The sequence below is a fragment of the Nicotiana tabacum genome, chromosome 21 (assembly GCF_000715075.1).
Source record: "Nicotiana tabacum cultivar K326 chromosome 21, ASM71507v2, whole genome shotgun sequence".
NCBI classification, from domain to species: Eukaryota; Viridiplantae; Streptophyta; class Magnoliopsida; order Solanales; family Solanaceae; genus Nicotiana; species Nicotiana tabacum.
Genome location: NC_134100.1, coordinates 82,561,162 through 82,585,378, shown reverse-complemented (window position 1 = coordinate 82,585,378; position 24,217 = coordinate 82,561,162). Strand labels below are relative to the sequence as shown.

The window sequence follows — 24,217 nt, the reverse complement described above, 5'->3', positions numbered from 1 at the left end:
AATAAAAGCGTGTGAATCACCCGAAAAAGATGAGATTCTTTGATGTTCTTTCTGACAATGATAAATGATTGATAAGCGTTTGAATATTCGGATTCTGCTTGGATCGTGAGAGAAAAATTAGATAAAAGATCTGAAGAAAATATGTATTTTGTATGTGTATGATAAAGCAATAATCTCTATAGAATGTCAATGCGTTATTTTTTCTTTCAATGAGTGTCCAAATCCCCTTCTGTAACCACATATCTTTCTATTATATGAGCATATGGGCCACAAAAATCCTAATAGTACATATTGGAGGAATATTCATTGGATTTTCTCTTTAAAGTCCTATTTCTAAAACTAACTGTCACTACTCTGCTAAAGGGAATACTCGTCCTCGACCTCGACTTTTGTTGAGCCATCGACCTCACCTTCATCCTTCGTTGAAACCAAATTTATGACAAGTGGCGGCCTTCGAAGGCTTTCTTAATATTGATTAGGCTCATATATAATTAAGACAATTTTTAGCTCATAAAGTTAGTCCCCGTCTTCGTGAGTGAGTTCAATGAGAGGATAACAGTGGTCGTGGTCGTTGTAACAAACAGGCGATGTGGCTTGTTGTGGACCGTATATCACTACAATAAATTGAATTTTTTGCTGCACCATATAGCGACGACCCTATATATGTTGCTACAACTGTTATACCTTTAGCAGTGAGTTTAAAGATTGCAACTAAAAGTGATTATTTAGCAGCGATTTTTCAGAGGTCGCCTCTAATGTGGCTGAAATTTTCAGTCCCGCTCAAACTAAAATTTTGGCTCCATATTATTTGTGGCGACTTTTTAAGTTGTCGCCGCTAAATTCCTATTGCAGCGACTGGGTCGCTACTAGAACCCTTATATTTTAATTGAAAATAACAAAATAAAATAAATAAAACTCTTCCTAATTAAAGGACACAAAACAGAGACGCTCAAACACTTCTCTCTCTAAAATCTCTCCTCCCTCTCTCTAAAATCTCTTCTCTGCTAAAATTTCACCCAACTCTAAATCTCTCAAATCAAGATGTGAATCTTATTTATCAGGTTTGTTGTCAAATCCCTAATTTTTTCCTTTTTTCTTTTAGGAAAAAAACTGATGTGCATAATCGAGTTTTGTGGAGGAAGAATCGCATATCCGATTTCTCTCCATAATCTCATATAGCCGCTGGTGACCTAATATTTTCCCTAATCTCAGTCACTTTTCTAAGTTTTGTGCATATGTTTAACTGAAAGCCCATATTAATTTATATATAAATTTATGTTTGGGTTTTTTTATAAGGATTTTGTATTCTGTAAGGTAAAATCTTCAACATGCAGTTAGGGATTATTTTTATTTCTATGATTTTACATTTGTATTCTCAGATTTCATCTTGAATTTCTCTGAACCATTTGATAATTTACAGGAATACAAAAAGAAAATCATGCAGAAAGACTCATTTGAAGCCTATTTGGTGTTGTTATTATTGATTTTCAGTCTTGACAGAATTCTCACGTGTCTCTTTTTTGGGTAAGTTAAAAGCTTCTTCTTGAGAGACCTATTGCATGTTGGTATTCCATGATTATTTTTTTTCTTTTACGAATAAGGCACATATATGTTACTATAAGGTTATAAGAAAACATAATACTTCTTTGGTAAATGCATATATTTGGACACTTAAACAATAATTTGAATGTAATATGATTTCTTGATCATCTAGAAAAGGTGTTTAGATGGACTATCAACTCCTAACCACACCCTAAAAGCTAAATACCTTTTATTTTTATTTAGCTGGGCAAATATTTCCCCTGTAGAATCCCCCGAAACCTTTTTGAAATTTGTTAGCTCTTTGTATCTAAGATAACATATATGTAGTAAGCTAACATGTGATCTTTTTTACCTTTTGAAGCTTCTATGCCTCTGCTGCTTCTTGTAATATTTGCATCTTCTTGATAAAATCAATGAAGTCAATTATTTCATAAAAAAAAGGAGTTTAGAGTAGGAAAAATAGGAGATGACTTGGTAGAATGTTTTGGGCAAGGATCCTATTTATCTATTATCTCAATTTTTTAGATTTTTTCCTCAGATAAACATTCATGTCCATTAGTACTGTTGCATCTTTTCAATTAACTATCCTATAGAAGATTCAGCGTCAAATGATAATTGCTAATTTTAGAGCTCTTTCTTAATGTTATATAAAGAGGCTTACCATGTTTTCCATTGGCATTACATGAAGCTTGGAGAAGAATGGAGCTAGGGTAAGAGGCTCTTATGTTAGATTAAAGATTTGGGTTCTCTTAAAAATTAAAATTACAATCGGAAGTGTCTTTCTCTTATTGTTTCTGCTAAAAATAAGAGGCTTACCTTGTGTCTTTCCCTTATTGTATTCAAACGAAAGCATTTTATATTTGTAATTTATTTGTCAAACCAGTTAAGTATCTTTTCTTATTATTTCTGCTACATTGTTGCCGCTTTAGGTATGTGAAAATGACTTGTAGTTGATAGTGTACTAATTTATATTCGCGTAGTAAATCAGTTTTTGGTATTGTGTTAAATTCATTTTTCAAGTTTTTTTTGCTGCTTTTATTACTCTAATTTACGTTTTACTTCAGAGAAATTTTTTTTCTTAGTGACTCTCTAAACTATTGTTCTTGCTTTTAATTTAACAATAACTATTGATGTAGTGCAAGAACATGATTACCATAATCTTTGTTGATATAACAAATTAGGACCAGGAAGGAATGACCCTTTTTTTCCTATTATAACACACTTTATAGTTTAATGTGGTTAATCTATATGACTAAGTTGCTGCAGTTCTTCCTCGAATTACTGTTTTTTTCAAAACAATATACACAATGAGGAAGATGATTTTATTAATCACAAGCATATAGATATATCTGAGAGTGAAGATAGTGAAGAAGAGTTATTTGATGATGATGATGATGGGAAGGACACCGATACATCCTCTTGAAGACTAAGAAGCAAAAGACTGATGATATAGATGTCTATATTATGTTTTGAAAATTTTCTGTATTTTGTCCTTATTAAACCAACAGTGAAGTAGTTCTTGATGCTTAAAGTTTTATCTATATCTTATTTTGAAAAGTTCTTTGTATGTTTGTAATTATTAGACTTACAATGATATTAGTTCGTGATGCTTGTAGCTTTATGTTTGCATTTTATTTTAGAAAGTTTCATGTATTTTTGTCCTTATTAGACTGAATGTAATTTATTCATGATGTTTAAATCTTTAATTTCATAATAGAATCAGAAGTGAGGTAAAATCAGTACTTTGTTCTAACGTTTTTATCAATTAACTGATTTTAGTTTTCTACTATATGAATTGATATTTTCTCTATTTTAATCAGCCCTTTCCTTTTTATGTGATGTTTCAGAAAATGAAAGGAACTGGACGAGGTAAAAGTGGGAGAGGCGGCACAATCTGTGGTCGTGAAAAATTCCAATGACGTGGTAATTCTAGAGCGGCGTCTCAGCCACAAATACAATCAATAGGGATTACTAAGGCATTTCTAGAGATGGGACAATCATGTAACCAGAGTCAAGGACCTCTACATATAGGACATATCTCTTGTAGCCCTCCCCAAAGGCCTTCTTTAGAAATACAATCTTAGAATGGTTGTTTATTAATTTGTTGATTTATTGTAGGTTGCAAATGAGAGGAACAAAAAAAATAGGGAAAAGCAAATAACTAAGCATGTTTGTGGTACAAGGTCTTTTGCAGAAGTAGAGGAATCTACGATGAAAATATATTATTCCCCTATTATCACATATGCATATTGTTATTTGTATATTTGCTTATATATATTTTCTTTGAACTATCTTGTAGAGAAATTCTATTTCTGGAGAAATAAACACACCAGATAAAGTCTGGGAGATCCAACATACCCGTAAGGATCTAGCTAGAAGTGAAAAAGAAGATACAAGAACTATTTGCTACTTTCATGACCAGAATGCAACAGGTACTTGCTCTGCTCCTTCTTAACAATTCTTTTTCCTTCTCGACATTTCTTCTTTCTTTCTTCCTGAAAATTCTTCTGAGACTGGCTTCCTATCTTCTTTTCGACTTCTTCTCCTTTAACTTTTATCTTCTTGATGAGTCTATACCTTGATTTGAAGATTGGCCAGGGTGAGTCTATATCATTAGTGTTTGGATCATCCACAAGTTTATCTTCTGATAATGTCACGACCCAAAAACCTAACCTGTCATGATGGCGCCTATCGTGGAACTAGGCAAGCCGACTTATTCCAAAACAAATTGATACTTTCATTTCAAGGATAATTTCAAGGCTATTTAGCGTAAAAACCTTCGTAAATGAGTTCAAATCAAAACAAAAATGCAGAAAAGAAAAGCCCGACATCGGGGTGTCACTAGTCATGAGCATCTACTATAATCTGTCTAACAATATCAAGACTAACTCAGCCAGGAAAATAGCTAAATACAACTAAAGAAAGATAAGATGGAGAAGAGCAGGGCTGCGATCGCCAGGCAGCTACCTTGCTATCCCCAGGAAAATCTGCAACCGGAATAGTCAAAAGCCGCTACTGTGTCCAAATACGCCTGAATCTGCACACAAGGTGCAGGGAGTAATGTGAGTATGCCAACTTAGTAAGTAACAATAATAAATAAAGACTGAGCAATAGTGACGAGCAATAAAGCATATAAAGTTCATATCATGAAATCTCAGTAAAATATAACATGTAAAATTAGTGTTTGAATCAAATCATCTCGTTTAAATTAGTTCTAGTAAAATCATTTAAAGATATTTTCCAATAATTTTCAAACAGAGGCTGAATGCAAAGGTGAGGAAAAATGATGAAATCATAAACAGCCCCGAGGGCAAACCTCACAGTCACTCATGCCTCTAGGGCATACCTCACAGTCACTCATGCCACTCGGGCATACCTCACAATCACTCGTGCCACTCGGGCATACCTCACAATCACTCATGCCTCCCAGTCACTTAGCACTCGGCACTCACACTCAGTAGGTACCTGCACTCACTGGGGGAGTGTACAGACTCCGGAGGTGCTCCTTCAGCCCAAGCGCTATATCAAGCCAAATCATGGCATAAATCACTTAGGCCCTCGGCCTATATCAAGCATGCTGCAACGTGCAGCCCGATCCCATAAATATCCTCACAAATCAGGCCTCCGGCCTCACTCAGTCATAAACCTCTCAAGCCACTCGGGCATTTTAGTGAAAACATGATATTCAACCCAAAACAACATTTATATGCATCAAAACCGAGTAATAAAAACCGAGTTATATAGTAAACATATATGTATAACCATGGCTGAGTATAGATTTTCAATCGAAAATAGTGAGAGAATAGTAAGAAAAGGCCTCTAAGGGTCCACACAGCACTGGCACAAGGCCCAAAACATGGCATTCAGCCCAATTTACAGAAACTCTTTCTAAAACATATAAGTATCATATAGTTTCAACAAAATATGAAACTTTACAATTGCTAAAGGACGGACCAAGTCACAATCCCCAATAGTGCACGCACATACCCCCGTCACCTAGCATGTGCGTCATCTCAAAATAGTAGAATGATATAAATCCGGGGTTTCATATCCTCAGGACTAGATTTACGATCGTTACTTACCTTAAACCGGTCAAATCTCTAACCCGCGTTGCTCTTGCCTCTCGACTCGGCCTCCAAATGCTCTGAATCTATTCACAATCAGTACAATACCATCAATATACGCTAATATGTTGAATTCCACAAGAAAAACTACCAATTCAGACCAAAAATCCGAAATTGGCTCAAACCCAGCCACGAGCCCACGTCTCGAAATCCGACAAAATTTACAAAACTAGAAAGCCCATTCACTCACGAGTCCAACCATACTAGTTTCACTCAAATCCGACTTTGAATCGACATTCAAATCCCAAAAATTCATTTTATGAAATTTCTACTATTTTCCCCAAATTTCCACTTCAAAGTACTAATCAGATGATGAAATCATGGATATATTCATGTATTTTAATCAAATTTGGGCTAGAATCACTTACCCCAATGAATTTCTTGAAAAACTCACGAACAATCGCCACAAACCGAGCTCCCTAGGTCCAAAATATGAAATAATACCATAAACCCCGTTTATATAGTGCACCTCTGATCTCCCACTTCGCGGTCCGCGAAATTCTTGGCACTACACTGCCAGGCTTTAGTATTTTGGCCATAACTTTCTCTACAGATGTCCAAATGATGACTTCTTTACCTTTATGGAAACTATACACGGAGGGCTACAACTTTCGATTTGAATCATCTCCAAATTCCTTGTAAATCAAAAGATATAGGCTTCCGAAGTCAGACCAGCGGATCTGCAGAACTTCCAAGCGCGGTCCGCAAAATTCTGCCGTGATCCGCAAAATTCTGCCGCGGTCCGCGAAATCCCAATCACCAGAACCATACCTGAGTTTTGGAAATGCCCGGACTCGCTCAAAGTTCACCCCCAAACACACCTGAGGCTCCCGGGACCTCAATCAAACATACAAACCAATCCAGAAACACCATACGAACTTAGTCGATCCTTCGAATCACTCAAAACAACATCAAAATACCAAATTACCCTCGGATTCAAGCCTAAGAACTTCTAAACTTACGAATTCCACAACCGATGCCGAAATCTATCAAACCACGTCCGAATGACCTTAAATTTTTTACACACGTCACAAATGACACTACGAACCTATTCCAACTTCCGGAATTCCATTCTGACCCCGATATCAAATTTTTCACTGCCGTCTGAAATCACCGAATTTCCAACTTTCGCGAATTCAAGCCTAATTTTACCATGGGCCTCCAAATTACATTCCGGATGCGCTCCTAAGTCAAAACTCACCCAACGAAGCTAATGGAACCATCAGAATTCCAATTCGAGGTCAAATGCTATAAAGTCAAACCTGGTCAACTCTCCCAATTTAAAGCTTCGACAATGAAATTCTTTCTTCCAATTTGATTTCGAAATACCTGCAAACCAAAACCGACAATTCACACAAGTCAAAGTACATCATATGGAGCTACTCATGCCCTCAAACAACCGAGCGAAATGCAAATGTTCAAAACGACCGATCGGGTCGTTACATCCTCCCCCACTTAAACATACGTTCATCCTCGAACGTGCCCAGAGTTGTTCCAAAAGCCATCAAATCGCTGTGTAACTTTTCCATGCACATACCTGGGGTTGATCCCACGTCACCCTATCCCATACATGTCCGATAGCACAGCATAACTGAAATTTCTTAATTCAACCTAGCCCATAAGCCTTCGAATCAAATTTCCAACATCCGAAATTTCCTATAAAATTAGAAGTTCGCATCTACATACCGTATAAATCTGAATAAGTTGTACCAAAAGCCGTAACCATAAATCAAATACTCAAATTCAAATACCGCATAGATCGAATGCTCGAAGCAATGATTTCTAATCACATTATCGACTCAAATCAACCTAGTGCCGGTAATAAACCTCATATCAGAAAAAACCTCGTTCTAAAACCTTCGTACACTGCCGATGATGATAGAAACATACCGAATTCATAACCATTCATTAGACCAACAGGTCATGGAGCTCCCATTCCTTCTACAAAAACTATAGCCAATTTCAAAGCTGACTTCTGATATTATCCTCCCAATTATACCACAATCAAATCCTATAGCATCCATACTAGGCCCAATGACCTCGTCTCATCTAACACGACCACTCTAGTGACATGACACATCAACACAATCTAAAGCCACAACCCGTGCAATCCGTGCACCAGATAGCAACATTCCAAATGTACCCAAAGTGCATTACCATAACCATGGAGAAGCAAATGATAATATACCACACAAAACCCAAAAGAACATGACCAATATGCCATCAACCAAGCAATATCCAATACTATTCTCGCTCAAATTCTGCTATAAGGTCACAATAGAACCGCACCATATGTGCATGTAACCAACGAATCACAACTCCTCGTAGCATTGAAGAGTAACTCACAGATCATTTCAGAACACGAATAAGCTCCACATCAACCGAATGGCACATAATTCAATAATAGCAGTATGGAGCCAACCAATCCGGCTCGGTGTAGAATACATATCCTAATTGGGCCTACCAATGGGCCCCAAATCAACTATGATCAGCCACCAATAGATAAATAACCTCCGAAAGTCCACAATGGCTGAATCATAACACATTCTATCATCTGGCTAGCTTCGGTCACAACTTCACAGTCCACAACCATGAAACAATCTGCTCCTGAGAACTCCCAATATCCATTTCCATAGAACACATGAATCACCATATTTGACTCCACCCCACCGCCTGAATGCCTAACACCTCTCTCATACACAATCATCCCACGAGAAATACTTTAAAAATTCTTCCGTGCCACCTGGCAAAAATTTGAATATCAACAGTCGATCAACCGGGAGAGTGCTGCAATACCAGCGAAGTACCCATAAATCAAAACACACTGCCCCTTCTGAAATGTACACTCTCATCAAGCCATACCAAATAGTAATATCATTTACCTAGTCATCTGAAACCGTCCATGCTGCCTAAGAATTTATGTCCTTCCCTTCAAAACTAAACTGTGACCTTGTACATGTAAATCCTATTCCTGCACAACACACCACATCTATTATGCCATTATGTGACAAGCATAAGAATTCCATTATCAACTCTGAGTCACTAGCAAATTACATACCTTATTAGTCGGAAACCTCTTTCTTGCTTCTTTCTAGGAGGAAATCATAACACACAATATGTTCCGCACACCGGTAGAAATAATCCGGTTCAAACCATGGTAGAAACCATCATGAACATTTTGAAATCCATCTGCACATAACCGAGCTATCTGAACTGAATTCCTCTAACTCCACCAAGCCACACAGGTTTCCAAATCCAAGAGCATTGCCACGAAACACTTGTAGATACTAGCCACGTCATAAGTACCCAAAGAACCGATCATACCCATTATTGTGCTACCCCAACCTACTACCAGGCTATCCTATTTCTCCAAGTCCTTTCCAAATTGCCTTCAAATTGCTACTTTTTCCTTGTTAGAACACTACTATCTTTAACTAAAACTTGCCCTACGAACTCTAGCATAGAATCACACTGCCCTAAGTCTTATAAGCCGCCGAATTCCCCTTTTATGTATCCCATAAGTACCATAACCAAAAATGCTTACTCCGAAGAGACTTTATGTGAACCTAAAACTGTTTCCTTCACCTTCTTGATACTGAAATGCATAATTCACAATGATATAAAATGCCACGAGTCTCGACATTGTTCAATGCAACTCCCAGTTTTCTAGCCATATATATAAATCTTGAAAATTCCAAATTGCTACATATAAATCTTGAATCCATTAGAACCATTCTTAAGAGTCATCTACTCTACTCAAATATTGAATTAACCGACCAAACGGACCGAAACGACCTGTGCCCCATTAGCACACCAACACCCAAGGGAAATAAAGAGTAACCCATAATCCTACGCAACCGAGCAAATTCCCGCTCTATGTATACTACATTCTTCGTGAATAACCACTAAATTATTTTATGGTCCTCCTATAACCATAGAGTGTAATACAACTTGTGTCCATAAATTCCTTTACTAGAGTCATCCTTGATCTCGACCTCTGCAAGTCATAACTGATTCACCAGTATACCCCGAACCGAAACTAATACGACATATAACTGTGCAATCAACTCGTCGATAGCAGACTCCCCCACTTAGCCTCAAGCTGTAATTATATAAAATTAGAACCCGCAAGGATTTCTCCTTCTCAATTACCAAGATCTCGCATCGTTAACCCGCCAGACTTCTCGAAGTCTTTTGTTAAGCTTCACATAAACATTCTGAATCGCCAGCCACAGTCACACATTCGACCTCTTACCAGGTAGCAACTAATATTTCTCGCTGAAGTTTCATCAACATCACGCCAACGCTAACTACTCACCAGAGATAATCCACCTGTGGAATTCCTTACCGACATCTCCCAATGACATTGAACTAAGTGCAACGACCACGAGATCCGTAAATTCTCCTGAGTTCATGCTCGCCCACCATTTGTATAAGTTTGCACTTTCCCTATTGACATCAACTGTACGTTCAACAATACATTCCGAACTCAAGTCATATTGCACCTGACGCGATAATCAGATCTTCACACCTCTCTTCATTTCAAACACACTCCTTTCTGCCATATTAAATCTTCCTTTGTACAGTAACCATCACTCCAGGAGTCTGCATGCCAAATCACATACTAACACGATTCCAAACCATTCTACATTTTCTCAAGGTGCACGACTACCCTACCATTGAATTCATATGCCAATCTGCCACTCTTACTTCAGTTAAATCATCTCCTTTAAGAAACTTCTCAACCTCTACTTCTTCTACTTGACCTGCTAGTACATCAACCACCGTAAAACACTTCCCGTCATGTCTTCCCTCATACTTTGCTACCAACTACTGCATCAAATCAAAATGCATCTCCGTCGCACCTGAACCAATAAAATGTCACCGACTCTAAGTCTCTTCGAAGATCATCTTTCTCGATCCATCAACATCAGAAATACCCATTCACAACCACAATTACTACACAATCACTTACTCTTCTTGAGTCCAAACGCATTGACAAGACATGAGAATTTAATTTGTCCCAAAATTTAATAACGTGAAAGATCCTTCAAAACATTCACACTCGAGACCGTACGTCACATCAAAATGAAAATCAAGCACCCAATGGCCTTCCTTTAAATTTCAAGGAAACACTTCTTGTCACATTCAAATCATCTTAACACATCCCGCAGTTACATCATACTCATCACAAAGCCATTCCACCGCTCATCGAGCCATAAATTCCACTCGTAGGGGCATTACTAGACATATGAGTCCAAATGTACAGGTTAAAACTGAAGCTACTGAGCCAAAGCTGTGGTCTAAACCTGGCCTCAAGTCCTCCAGACTGGTCCATCACCAAAACACATAACACATCTCAAACATCGTTCGTAGAATCACAAGCTGGCGATGTACAACTGATACCGAGCACTCATGTGCGCATACGAATGCGTGGAAGGAATTCAAGGAGTTATGTTCCAAGTTGAATCAATTCCGCACGATAGAATACAAGAAAGTAAAATTTTCCTAAGGGTTTTGCAGCCTCTCGAAGATAAGTACGGACGTCTCCGTACCGATCTGCAAGACTCTACTAACCCGCTCATGACTCGTGAGACCTATGTAACCTAGGCTCTGATACCACTCTGTCACTACCCAAAAACCTAACCTGTCGTGATGGCGCCTATCGTGGAACTAGGAAAGATGGCTCATTCCAAAACAAACCGATATTTTCATTTCAAGGATAATTTTAAGGCTATTTAGCGTAAAAACCTTTGTAAAGGAGTTCAAATCAAAACAAAAATGCGGAAAAGAAAATCCCGACATCGGGGTATCACTAGTCATGAGCATCTACTACAATCTGTCTACCAATATCAAGACTAACTCAGCCTGGAAAATAACTAAATACAACTAAAGAAAGATAAGAGGGAGAAGAGCAGGGCTGCGATCGCCAGGAAGCTACCTTGTTATCCCTGGGAAAATGTGCTACCAGAATAGTCAACAGCCGCTACTGTGTCCAAATACGCCTGAATCTGCACACAAGGTGCAGGGAGTAACGTGAGTACGCCAACTCAGTAAGTAACAACAATAAATAAGGACTGAGCAGTAGTGACGAGCAATAAAGCATATAAAGTTCATATCATGAAATCTCAGTAAAATACAACATGCAAAATCAGTGTTTGAATCAAATCATCTCGTTTAAATCCAGTTCCAGTAAAATCACTTAAAGATATTTTTCAACATTTTTCAAACAGAGGCCTCAATGAAAAGGTGAGCAAAAATGATGAAATCATAAATAGCCCCTCGGGCAAAACATCACTCATATACAGTCCCTCGGGCAAACCTCACAGTCACTCATGCCTCTCGGGCATACCTCACAGTCACTCATAACACTCGGGCATACCTCACAATCACTCGTGCCACTCGGACATACCTCACAATCACTCATGCCTCCCAGTCACTCGGTACTCGCACTCAGTAGGTACCTGCGCTCACTGGGGGTGTGTACAGACTCCGGAGGGGCTCCTTCAGCCCAAGCGCTATATCAAGCCAAATGATGGCATAAATCACTCAGGTCCTCAGCCTATATCAAACATGATGCGGCATGCAGCCTGATCCCATAAATATCCTCACAAATCAGGCTCTCGGCCTCACTCAGGCATAAACCTCTCAAGCCACTCGGGCATTTCAATGAAAATAGGATATTATACCCAAAATAATATTTATATGCATCAAAACCGAGTAATAAAAACTGAGTTATGCAGTAAACATGTATAACCATGACTGAGTATAGATTTTCAATCGAAAACAATGAGAGAATAGTAAGAAAAGGCCCCTAAGGGTCCACACAACACTGGCACAAGGCCCAAAACATGGCATTCATCCCAATTTACAGAAACTCTTTCTAAAACATATAAGTATCATATAGTTTCAACAAAATATGAAACTTTATAGTTGCTACGGGATGGACCAAGTCACAATCCCCAACAATGCACGCCCACACACCCGTCACCTAGCATGTTTGTCACCTCAAAATAGTAGAATGATAAAAAATTCGGGGTTTCATACCCTCAGGACTAGATTTATGATCGTTACTTACCTCAAATCGATCAAATCTCTACCCCGTGATGCTCTTGCCTCTCGACTCGGCCTCCAAATGCTCTGAATCTATTTACAATCAGTAAAATACCATCAATATACGCTAATGGAATGAATTCCACAAGAATAACTACCAATTCAGATCAAAAACCCGAAATCGGCTCAAACCTGGCCCCGGGGCCCACGTCTCGAAATCCAACAAAATTTACAAAACCAGAAAGCCCATTTACTCACGAGTCCAACCATACTAGTTTCACTCAAATCCGACTTCGAGTCGACATTCAAATCCCAAAAAATTATTTTATGAAGTTTCTACAATTTTTCCCAAATTTCCACCTCAATATTAATGTATTTTAACCAATTCGGGTTAGAATGACTTACCCCGATGAATTTCTTAACAAAACCCATGAAATATCGCCACAAACCGAGCTCCCTAGGTCCAAAATGTGTAATAATACCCTAAACCCCATTTATATAGTCCACCTCTGATCTCCCAATTTGCGGTCTGCAAAATTCTTAGGACTGCACTACTAGACTTTAGTATTTTGGCCATAACTTTCTATATTGATGTCCAAATGATGACTTCTTTACCCTTGTGAAAACTAGAGATGAAGGGCTACAACTTTCGTTTTTAAATCATCTCAAATTTCCTTGTAGATCAAAAGATATAGGCTTCCGAAGTCGGACTAGCGGATCTGCAGAACTTCCAAGCACGGTCCGCAAAATTCTGCCGTGGTCCGCGAAATCCCAAGCACCAGAACTATACCTGAGTTCCGGAAATGCCCGGACTTGCTCAAAATTCACCCCGAAACACACCCGAGGCCCCTGGGACCTCAACCAAATATACCAACCAATCCTAAAATACCATACGAACTTAGTCGAACCTTCGAATCACTGAAAACAACATCAAAACACCAAATTACCCTGGGATTCAAGCCTAAGACCTTCTAAACTTACGAATTCTATAACCGATGTCGAAACCTATCAAACCACGTCCGAATGAACTCAAATTTTGCACACACGTCACAAATGATACTATGAACCTACTCCAACTTCCAGAATTCCATTCTAACCCCGATATCAAATTTTCCACTGCCGACCGAAATTGTCGAATTTCCAAATTTCGCCAATTCAAGCCTAATTCTACCACGGGCCTCCAAATTATATTCCGGATGCGCCTCTAAATCAAAAATCACCTAACGAAGCTAATTGAACCATTCGAATTTCAATCCGAGGTCAAATGCTAAAAAGTCAAACTTGGCCAATTCTCCCAATTTAAAGCTTCCACAATGAAATTCTTTCTTCCAATTCGATTCCGAAATACCTGCAAACCAAAATTGATGATTCACACATGGTTTAATCATTGTGGTGACACAAGTCATTGCTATAGGTCATTTACAGTGGCGAAAATTGTCTCCACTGATCAAAACATACATTTGTGGCGACCTTCGCCACCGCTAAAGGTAATATATGCAGTGGCGACCACCTAATATTTATTGTTGTGAAATTATTTTTGTAGCAGATTATTCCCACCTTTTGTGGAAACTATGTCGCCACTAAAAGTTTATTTTTAGCAGCGACTTCGTATATCGCCACAAATACCATTTAGTTATGGTTGCACTTGCAGCAACACCAAGGTCACCACTGATAGACTCTAGCGGTGACAATTAGGGAATTTGTAGCGACTTTAATCGCCACTACAAGGCTGATTTCTTGTAGTGTATTTCAAACTCTTGGTTTTCCCGGGTGACTTGCTGGAACCATTTTGTCCACGAAAATGAGTGACTTCATGACGTCACTTGTCATGATGACGCCTGTTCCTGAAGCGTCACATCGATTTACACGTGACTTTTGATTGGTTGTGTCGTTTTGACTCTTGTGTCAATCATGATGAGCCGTTTTAGGCCTCGTGCTTTAATATCTATAAATAGGGATGGCTTCCTCATTATTCAAACTTTGTCATGATGACGCCTGTTTCCGAAGCATCGCATCGATTTACGCATGGCTTTTGATTATTTCTTTCGTTTTGATTCCTGTGTCAATCATGATGAGCCGTTTTGGGTCTCGCGCTTTCATCTCTGTAATAGGGATGGCTTCTTCATTATTCAAACTTTACTTCCTTTCATACTAGATTTTCTCTACATAAGTTCCTCTACTTTTCTTAAATCTTCTTAGCCTTTTGACCTTCAACTTCCTTTCTTACTCTCATCTTTCGTACCTTGGCTTCCTAGAAAATTCATAGCCATGTCTAATATTCCTTCTAATGTTGATGAGGAGAGCCATAACATTTCCTTGGCTATTTTATTCCATGCTCATGGGGAGGATACCGTCGCCACCGTTGAATCTTCCTTCAGTGGAGAAGATCATCCCACATAACCCTAATGCTAGATCCAATTTTCAATGGCCGCCGGATGTGATGTTTCAATCTTTAATGACATCTAGGCACTAGGCTGAATTCAAAGCCAAGTTTGGCCTTCCCAACCACGTAGAATTAATCCCCGCTGGCAAGGATGAAGTGCACGTTCACCGTCCTGGGTATTGCGCTCTCTATGCCTACCCATTCGCCAACGGCTACTCGTTCCCTCTCCTTCCGTTGGTGGAGGAATATTTTCGCCACTACAATGTATGCCCTGCTTAGCTTGACCCCTATGTTTACAAGGTGATCATGATATTGTCAAAGTTTGCCGAACTTGCCGGGGTTGAGGTCACCGTGCGGTACTTAGTGCACCTGTTCGCGCCTAGCTTCTACAGAGGGACGATGTTGAACCTTCGACATCGTGGGAGAAAATTCTTAGTGGTGAAGATAGACGATAAAGGTAGTCGTTAGTTCTGGATCGACTACTTCTTTGTTAAGATTGAGGCCGTTGTGGCTAATGTCGACGGTTTCCCTGAGGCCTGGAACCATAAACGTCAGTGTTCATATTTTTTGCTTTTAGAAGGAGAAGGGTCGCTACGCCTTTCGCCTCCGCCCCTGCTTTGGCTATTGCGCCTGCTCCTCCATTATTTTCACTTATTGATGAGGATAATGAGGTCCCTTCATGTGACACGGACCTGAGGCCACACAAAAAGAAGGTCGTGGATGTAGAAGGAGGAGTTCCCGCCGCCATCGACTCATTAGAAGGTGAATTCACACTTCGGGAGACTGCGATGATACACGTTGGGGATGATATTGGGGCGACCTCCAAGACCCCACAACCGAAAGAGGCTAATGAGGGCTTGCCTTTACGCCCCCAAAAGGAGATTGTTGTGCGGAGGACGCTTAATGTCAGCTCTGTGCCCGCAGGGCAAGAAGAGGCCTCATCTTCCAGGCCGGTAGCGGATGCTTCCCTGGCCAACGAGGAAAAAGGAAAGGACACTATCAACAAGGGCGATAAGTCAGGCTCTAACATAGACCCTGGAAATCTCAGGATGATTAATGAGTGGCTCACTCAGATCGAGGTGAGGATGGAAGGGGGCTCAAGGACCATCATTATTCTAATGGATCGTGATTTGCAGAAATACCGAGGAGGTGATTCCCGTCCTCGGTACATTTTGCTCTGAGGCTGAGTGTGAGACTCTCAAGGAGTTTACCGATAATACTTTGTCGAAGAATATTGTCGGCCTTGCTCTCAGGGTAAGTGTGGTTGTCTTTCATTCTTTTTCCTTTGTTTTAACTTGTTTCCAAATTTTAACTTTTGCCTTCCTTTGATTTGCAAATTGTTATTCGGGAATTGAGAGTGCTCGTAGGGAAAAGAGGTGAAAATATAGTTATGTGAAGTTGAAGGGTAAGTACGAGGAGTACCGGGAAGCTTAGAGGCGACTTCGCTAGGGGGGCGAAGAAGATTTGAAAAAGAAAGACGAGGAGTTGATGGCAGCCGTAGAGAGGCTCAGCGTTCTCGCGGGGGCTCTTAATAGAAAAGAGGAGGAGCTCGAGCTAAGCAAGGGCATGAAGCCCAATGCAGCGACCTCCAGAATCAAGTGGATCAACTGGAAAGTCAGTTGGATGGGTGCCAGTTTCAGATGGACGCTCTCTGAGGGAAGGTTTCTATGAAGCAATAGATGCTCGAGCAGGCGGAGGGTTCCCGACTGGATACTCGGTGAAAGGTTCACATCCTCGAGCTGGCGAACAAAACTCCTCGTTCTGAGCGGGATAATGCTCTGTCAATGGCCAGGGATAAAGAGGACCAGCTTGAGGAGAGGATTGGAGAGTTGGATAAGGAAAAGTTCGAGCTGCATGATTGAGTTGCTGCTCTTGAGGCCGAGAAAGCCCAACTGCTTGTGCGGCCCTCTGCGTCTAATGCCTCTGAAAATCCTAATATCCCTCGAGAGATGTACGAGGAGTGTTCCACGTTGAATCACGGCTGGACGTGATCCGCGATTTGAATAAAGCGAATTCTACATCTGAGACGGCCCTCGAGGATGCTTGAGTTAAAGATCATGAGGCTCGGCTTGCTTGTGACTATGATCCTGCCATGCCTTAGCCTGGTTTTGAGGAGGACAAGGAAGAGGGTGTAGACCGTCTTGCGTATAGTGCTTTGTATGACTCCGCGTACGGTCAAGGTGAGTATGGAGAGGGCGTCGAAGGCCGAGATGGTAATGGACACTAGTTTTTAGTTTTAACTTCTTGTATGTTTTTGTTGGCGTCTTCGAGCGCTCTTGTAAAACCTCTTCATCTGAATATCAAAGTTGACTTTTGTTTTACACAAACCTTTTTTATTTCTACATTTTGTTTATGTTCTTGCATGTTTTACTTCTATACTTGCACATTTTGCTTATGTACTTGCATGTTTGCTTTTTTTTTTTCCTTTTGTTGTTATCCTTTAGGTGGTCGTAGCCTTTGGGTCGAATAGGTGTGGGCCGTATCGGCTTTTTTTCAAACAGGTCGAGTATGTCTCTTAGTTAGGATGTGGCCATGGGTCTATAGGTGTTTCTCAATATGATCAAACACACCTTTAAGTTGAGTCGTGGCCGAGGGCTGATAGGTGTTGGTTTGAGCTGGTCGAAAGTACCTTTAATTTAAGTCAAGGCCAGGGGTCGATAGGTATTTTTTGAGCTGGTTGTACGTACCTTTAAATTAAGCCGAGGCCTAAGGCCGATAAGTGTTGTTCTAGCTGGTCGAACTTACCTTTAAATTAAGTCGAGGAAAGGGGCCGATAGGTATTTTTCGAGCTGGTCGAACGTACCATTAAATTAAGTCAAGGCCAGGGGCCAATAGGTGTTGTTCGTGCTGGTCGAACGTACCTTTAAATTAAGTCGAGTCCAAGGGTCAATAGGTGTTTGTTTGAGCTGGTCGAACGTAACTTTAAATTAAGTCGAGGCCAGGGGCTGATAGGTGTTGTTCGAGATGGTCGAATGTACCTTTAAATTATGTCGAGGCCAGGGGTCGATAAGTGTTGTTCGAGCTGGCCGAACGTACCATTTTGGAGAGTAGTTTTGACAGAAGTGCATCTTTATTATTTCAACTTTATTGTTTCAAGTACATCGTTTTTTCCCTTAGGCAATTTTTGGAGAAAATTACAAGTTTCGGGTGTTAGCTGGCGTCCCAGTCCTAGTATGTCTAGTCCCTTCATTGTTCGACTTGGAGATTCTTGACGAGTCGGGTAATGAAAAAATAAGTCCTCTCGTGTATTCCAACTTGAAGTATCCCGTTCGTCACCTCGTTAAAAACCTCCTTGAGAGTACGACTTATGGGGCATTTCTTGCTTTTTAGAAGTTGAAGTACTTGTGATAGCTGATATTCTAATTGTTTGGTAGGAGCTTCCCTTCCATAGTTTCCAATTGGAATGAGCCCTTGTCTTCTTTGCCTATAATTTGGTACGGTCCATCCCAGTTAGTTCCCAACTTGCCTTCTCGCGGATCCCTATTTGCTTGCGTTTTGGCTTTGAGTATGTAGTCTCTGATCTTGAGCAATCAAACCTTTGCGTTTTTGTTTTATTAGCATTCTGCTTGTTGTTTTTGAGCGATCATTCTTATGTACGCCATGTCTCGTCACTCTTCAACCTCGTCAAGATCTTGTCTCCTATTCTCGTCATTGTTGGTGTCGCTTTTATCGGAGTACCTCACGCTGGGTTCTCTGACTTCAACTTGTATAACTACTTTTGTTCAGTAGACTAGGGAGTAAGGTGTCTATCATGTGCTCGTTTTCGGGGTAGTTCTGTTCGTTCATAATACTTCTAGGAGTATTTCTGGCCATAGTCCCTTTGCCTGTTCAAGTTTCTTCTTCATGATGTTTAGTATTGACTTATTGGAGGATTCTGCTTGTCTGTTTCCATCTAGGTGGTAAGGAGTTGAAAGAATTCTTTTTAATATGCCATTTTTTGAAGAACTCGGTGGTTCTTCTTCTCGTGAATTGCGGCCCATTGTCACAACTTATTTCTTTAGGTAGATCGAATCAGCAGATGATATTTTTCCATATGAAAGAGATTACTTCATGCTCATGAACTTGGGAGAATGCACCTGCTTCCACCTATTTAGAGAAATAATTAATTAAAGCTAAAAGAAATATTACATTACCTCGTCCCGGCGAAAGTGGACCCACGATGTCCATTCCCCACTTAATAAATGGCCATGGTGAGGGGATTGAATGGAGGTGTTCGCGTACTTGGTGGATTATTGGGGCATACTTTTGACACTGTTCACACATTTTCACAAATTCTGAGGCGTCTTTCTTCATGGTGGGCCAATAACACCCGACTCGTATGAGGCACCTGACGAGTGCTCGATCACCAGAATGAGTGATGCAATGACCTTATGGACTTCTTCGAGAACGTGTTGGGTTTGATTTGGACCTAAGCATTTTTCCAAGGGACTGTCATACATTCTTTTGTATAAGTCATTGTGGAGGACGTTATATCTAGAGGCTTGCATTCTTAGCTTTTTAGCTTTCTTTTTTGTCGTTTGGGAGGATGTCGTCCTGCAAATATGTAATAATACAATTGCACCAGTCCCATTACTGATTTTACCTCGATTTGGTCTAATAATGAGTTGAGGAGATGGACTACGCTCTTATCCCCGGCCGTTATGCTTTTGGTGGCAGCGGCCAATTTGGCGAGGTTGTCTGCTTTGATGTTTTGAGTTCGTGGGATTTGGTCGAGCTAACATTCGTTGAAATTGGGTAGCAATTTGCAGATCTCGGTTTGATACTTTTGCAACCTTTGTTCTTTGATTTGGAATGTCCATGTGACTTGGTTGACTACGAGCTGAGAATTGCAACAGCGTTTCAGCTGATTCTCCCCATATTTTAGTGCTAGTCTTAACCCTAGAATTACGGCCTCATACTCGTTGTCGTTGTTAGTCATATCTAGGTACCTTATGGATTGGCGAATTACTTCACCAGTGGGGACCTTAAGTACGAGTCTTAGTCTGGACCCGGAAGCATTGGATGCGCCATCGGTGTATAGAACACAAAGGTCCTGTGTTTGAAGAGAAGCCTGAGCGGCTTCCTTCTCGGCCTTAGGCATTAATTTTGCGCTAAAGTCTGCAACGAAGTCAACGAGCACTTGTGACTTTATTGTTGATCGAGGCTGATATGTGATGTTGTGTGCTCACTTAGCTCGATGGCCCATTTGGCCAGCCTCCCCGACGGCTCGGGTTTATGTAAAATTCTTCTTAAAGGAAAAATGGTGACGACCGAGATAGGGTTGCACTGAAAATAGGGTCTAAGCTTTTGTGAAGCTACGACCAGGGCCAGGGATAATTTCTCGAGGTGTGGGTACCTCATCTCGGCATCGACAAGTGTTTTGCTGATATAATAAATAGGAGATTGCGTACCTTTATTTTCTCGAATCAGGACCACACTTACTACTACTTCGGATACGGATATGTAGATGAAAAGGTGCTCCCTGGGCTCGGACTTTGAGATCAAGGGTGGTAATGACAAATACTCCTTCAATTCTTTTAGTGCTTGTACACACTTGGGCGTCCACTCGAGGTCGTTACCCTTGGGACGATCGCAGGATGAATCTGGATAGAGAGGTAATTTGATCGGTCAATCTTTGGACTTGCTTCTTAGTGGTCAATTGCTCAGGTATCCCATCGATATCCTTAATTTGATCTGGGTTGATTTCAATTCCTTGCTGCGATACTAAAAACCCCAAAAAGTTTCCCGAAGCTACGCCAAATACACATTTCTCAGGGTTTTGTTTTATTTCGTATTGTCATAGTATGTCGAAAGCTTCCTTTAGGTAGTCGATGTGATCCTCTGCCTTCACGGATTTGACCAACATGTCGTCGATTTATACCTCCATGGTTTTGCCGAGTTGATCTTTGAACATTTTTGTGACTAACCTTTGATAGGTAGCCCATGCGTTCTTAAATCCAAATGGCATGACACTATAACAATATATGCCCCTGTGGGTGATGAACGCAGTTTTCTCTTGGTCTTATTCCTCCATAAGTATTTGTTTGTAACGTGAGTATGCGTCCAGAAAAACTTAACAACTCATTCCCTACCGTTGCATCGATGAGCTGGTCGATATGTGGAAACAAGAATAAATCTTTTGGGCATGCTTTTTTTAGGTCTGTGAAGTCCACACACATCCTCCATTTCCCATTTTTCTTTTTGACCATCACTACATTGGCAATCCATTTGGGGGTACTTCGATTCCATGATAGAGCCATTTGCCAATAAATTTTCTACTTCCTCGTAGATGACCTCATTGATGGTGGGGTTGAACTTTCATCAGACCTTCCTTACTAGGGGGTAGAAGGGGTCGACGTTTAATTTGTGTGTGGAGATCTCTTTGGGGATGCCTGGCATATCTGCATGACTAAAGGCAAAAAAATCTACGTTAGTTATTAAGAATTAACTAAATTTACCTAGTTCCCAGAGTTTGCAGCCGATGTAGGCCTTTTTACTGAGGTCGCTATGATCTAATTGGACATGGTCGAGGTCTTCTATGGTCAATTATGCGGCTTTGACCATCTCGCGGTCCATAACAGACTTCTTTGGCTTCACCTTATGGTGACCTCAACCCTGCTGATTGTTATGCTTCTTTTTCCTTATCTTTCTTTTGTTGAGTTGTCGTGCTATCCATGGCAATTCGGTAGCATTCACGGAATGTGCGTTGTTCCCTTCGTATCCTGAATATTCCCCAAAGTGTTGGGAATTTGATCACTTGGTACAAGATGGAGGGGACGTCTCTCAAGGGGTGTATCCATGGTCGTCCCACGATGGCATTGTATGCGGTGTCCTAGTCCATGATGTAGAATGCTGTCTCTACAGTTACTCCAACAGTGAGAACGGGGAGTGTAATTTCACCCGAAGTCCGTTCAACTTCATTGTTAAAACCGATTAGTATGATGCAACGTGGCAATATCTTATCCTCGAGTCTCATCTGTGTGAGGACTTGGGGATGGATGATGCACGCTCCACTTCCGTCATCTACCATAATTCTTTTAACATCAGCATCTAAAATTTGTAAAGTGATGACAAGTGCATTATTGTGAGGGAAAGTCAAATCGTCGGCATCTGACTCATCGAAGATGATACTCTCTTGGAGTCCGTCATACCGTTTGTGGGTGATCGATCTTTTGAGCTTGTGGGTGGCGGTGAACTTGATGCCGTTGATAGAGGCTTTATCACTGCCACCAATAATCATATTGATGGTACGAGCTGGTGAATGGGGCTTTGGCGGGCCTAGACGTTCTCGACCCCTTGCTAAGATGTTCCTGCCCTTGTCGATGTGTAGTTCTTTGAGGTGTCCTTGCTGCAGTAAGTTCACTACCTCTAGTCTTAGGGCGATGTAGTCTTCTGTTTTGTGTCCACATTCTTGGTGGAACTAGCAAAGGGTGTCGCATTTCCAGGTGCTTGGTCGTACCTTATCTTAGGTGGCCATTTTACCTTAGTTATGAGCTTTTCAAGAGCTTAAACCACCTTTGTAGGTGAACACAAAAATTATGAGCAGATAATAAAGGGGGCATACCCCTGTCGTTCCTGTGAGTTCCTCATCTCGGCCTAGACTGGCCATCTTCACAATGAAAAGAGGGAACATGTGTCCTAACATAGGGTTGGTGTCGTTCCCTGCCTAGACACAATACCGGGTGGTCTCTTCTCGTATTATCCCTGTGTTCTTTCCCGGGCTAATATTGTACTGAGGTGAGTCGTCGAGTTAGTCCATTGAGGTCGTCGTCATCTACTCTAACCTCGACACAGTAGGCATTGTTGATTTCATCCCAACTGGCCGGAGGATACTTCATTAACCGACTTAATAGCTTTCTGGTTATCCTCGAACCATCTATGCTCAACCCATTCTGAAAGGCTGCGACGGCCATTCCTTCGGAAATATTTGGTAAGGTCATCCTCACCCTGTTGAACCGGGCTAAAAAGTCCCTCAGTCCCTTTCCTGGGTATTGCTTAATGGGGAAGATGTCTTTTACTCTTGTTTCAGCTTTCTTGGCCCCAACATGTGCCGTAACGAACTTATCGGCCAGCTCTTCGAACGTTTCTATAGAATGGGCTAGTAACTGTGAATACCATGTCAATGCCCGTCCAGTGAGGGTTTCGCCAAATTGTTTTAGCAAGATGGAGGACACTTGTTCTTTGGTGAGGTCATTGTCTTTCACAACGGTAACGTAGTGAGTCACATGATCTTCGGGGTTGGTCATTCCTTCGTAGATTCTGAGATATGGGGGCATCTTGAAGGTCTTTGGTATGGCATGCAGAGCCGCTTCCTCACTATATGCTGTTCTAAGAACCTACTGGCGTCCCTTTTTGGCAGCAATTTAGGGGCGCCAGGTATTTTGTCTACCCATTCCTGGTGCTCTTTCATTTGGTCTCTGAGCGCCTTATTTTCGTTTTCCATTTCCTCCATTCTTTTCAGCACGGCGGCAAGGACGTTGTCACCTTGATAAGTTGGTATTTTTCCCAACTTCTCTTATGCCTTTTAATAGAGTTATGTCCCAGTTGATGTGATTAATGCACTAATTATGTTTTGAATGATATGATTGCAGGTCATGGAGTTGCGTAAGAATTAAGAGATTGAAAATCATCAAATACCTGCAAGAAAAGTATCAAATTCAGTCCAAAACTGAAGAAGAAAACTAAAGAAGCAAAAGTCCATCCTGCGTGGGCCACGCAAGTCACCCACGCAGGTCACCTACACAGTTGGAGAACTTGGAGGCTGAAAGTTTAAGTTCTGGAAGTGGCCATGCATCCTGGGTGGGCCACGCATCTTGACCATGTACTGAGAGCTGAAGAAATAGAGTACTGGGCCACGCATCCTGCGTGGGCCATGCAACTTTGCCACGCAAGACCCGACGAGGATAATTTTGTCAGCTTTTTAGGTTTTTTTGAAAACTTTGATAGAGAAGAATATTGTACGAGCGGCTGTGAGTTTTCCTAAGGGTTAACAAGTGACATCATGGTTTCTCAAAACATCACTGTTTCTCAATCCTTTTCTTCTGTATTAGCATCAATGACTGGATTAAGGATAATTTGATTATTGTTTCTATTGTCATGTCTAGCTAAACTCATTAGCTAGGGTTGTGAGTGGTGT

The 24,217-nt window shown here is 40.8% G+C and overlaps 1 protein-coding gene and 1 long non-coding RNA gene across 2 annotated transcripts; one reads left to right on the top strand and one right to left on the bottom strand.

Moving 5' to 3' along the window:
• Positions 1 to 943: 943 nt before the first annotated feature.
• Positions 944 to 3,951, top strand: LOC107830485 (uncharacterized). The gene is made up of 4 exons (XR_001658160.2): positions 944 to 1,061; positions 1,421 to 1,524; positions 3,390 to 3,465; positions 3,842 to 3,951. It is a non-coding gene; the product is annotated as an uncharacterized LOC107830485 (long non-coding RNA).
• Positions 3,952 to 21,913: 17,962 nt separating this feature from the next.
• Positions 21,914 to 23,327, bottom strand: LOC142175328 (uncharacterized). The gene is made up of 2 exons (XM_075241911.1): positions 22,866 to 23,327; positions 21,914 to 22,429 (listed from the first exon to the last, which is right to left on the bottom strand). Exons 1-2 carry the CDS (start codon positions 23,325 to 23,327, stop codon positions 21,914 to 21,916), a joined length of 978 nt encoding a protein of 325 aa, XP_075098012.1.
• Between the last annotated feature and the right edge of the window lie 890 nt (positions 23,328 to 24,217).

Bases quoted from the DNA above. Each gene is read 5' to 3' on its own strand.
- LOC142175328 (XM_075241911.1), bottom strand. From the start codon at position 23,327: ATGACCAACCCCGAAGATCATGTGACTCACTACGTTACCGTTGTGAAA. The intron at 22,430-22,865 runs GTTAGAGTAGAT...AACTTACTGCAG, and splicing joins ACAATGCCTACTGTGTCGAG to CAAGGACACCTCAAAGAACT.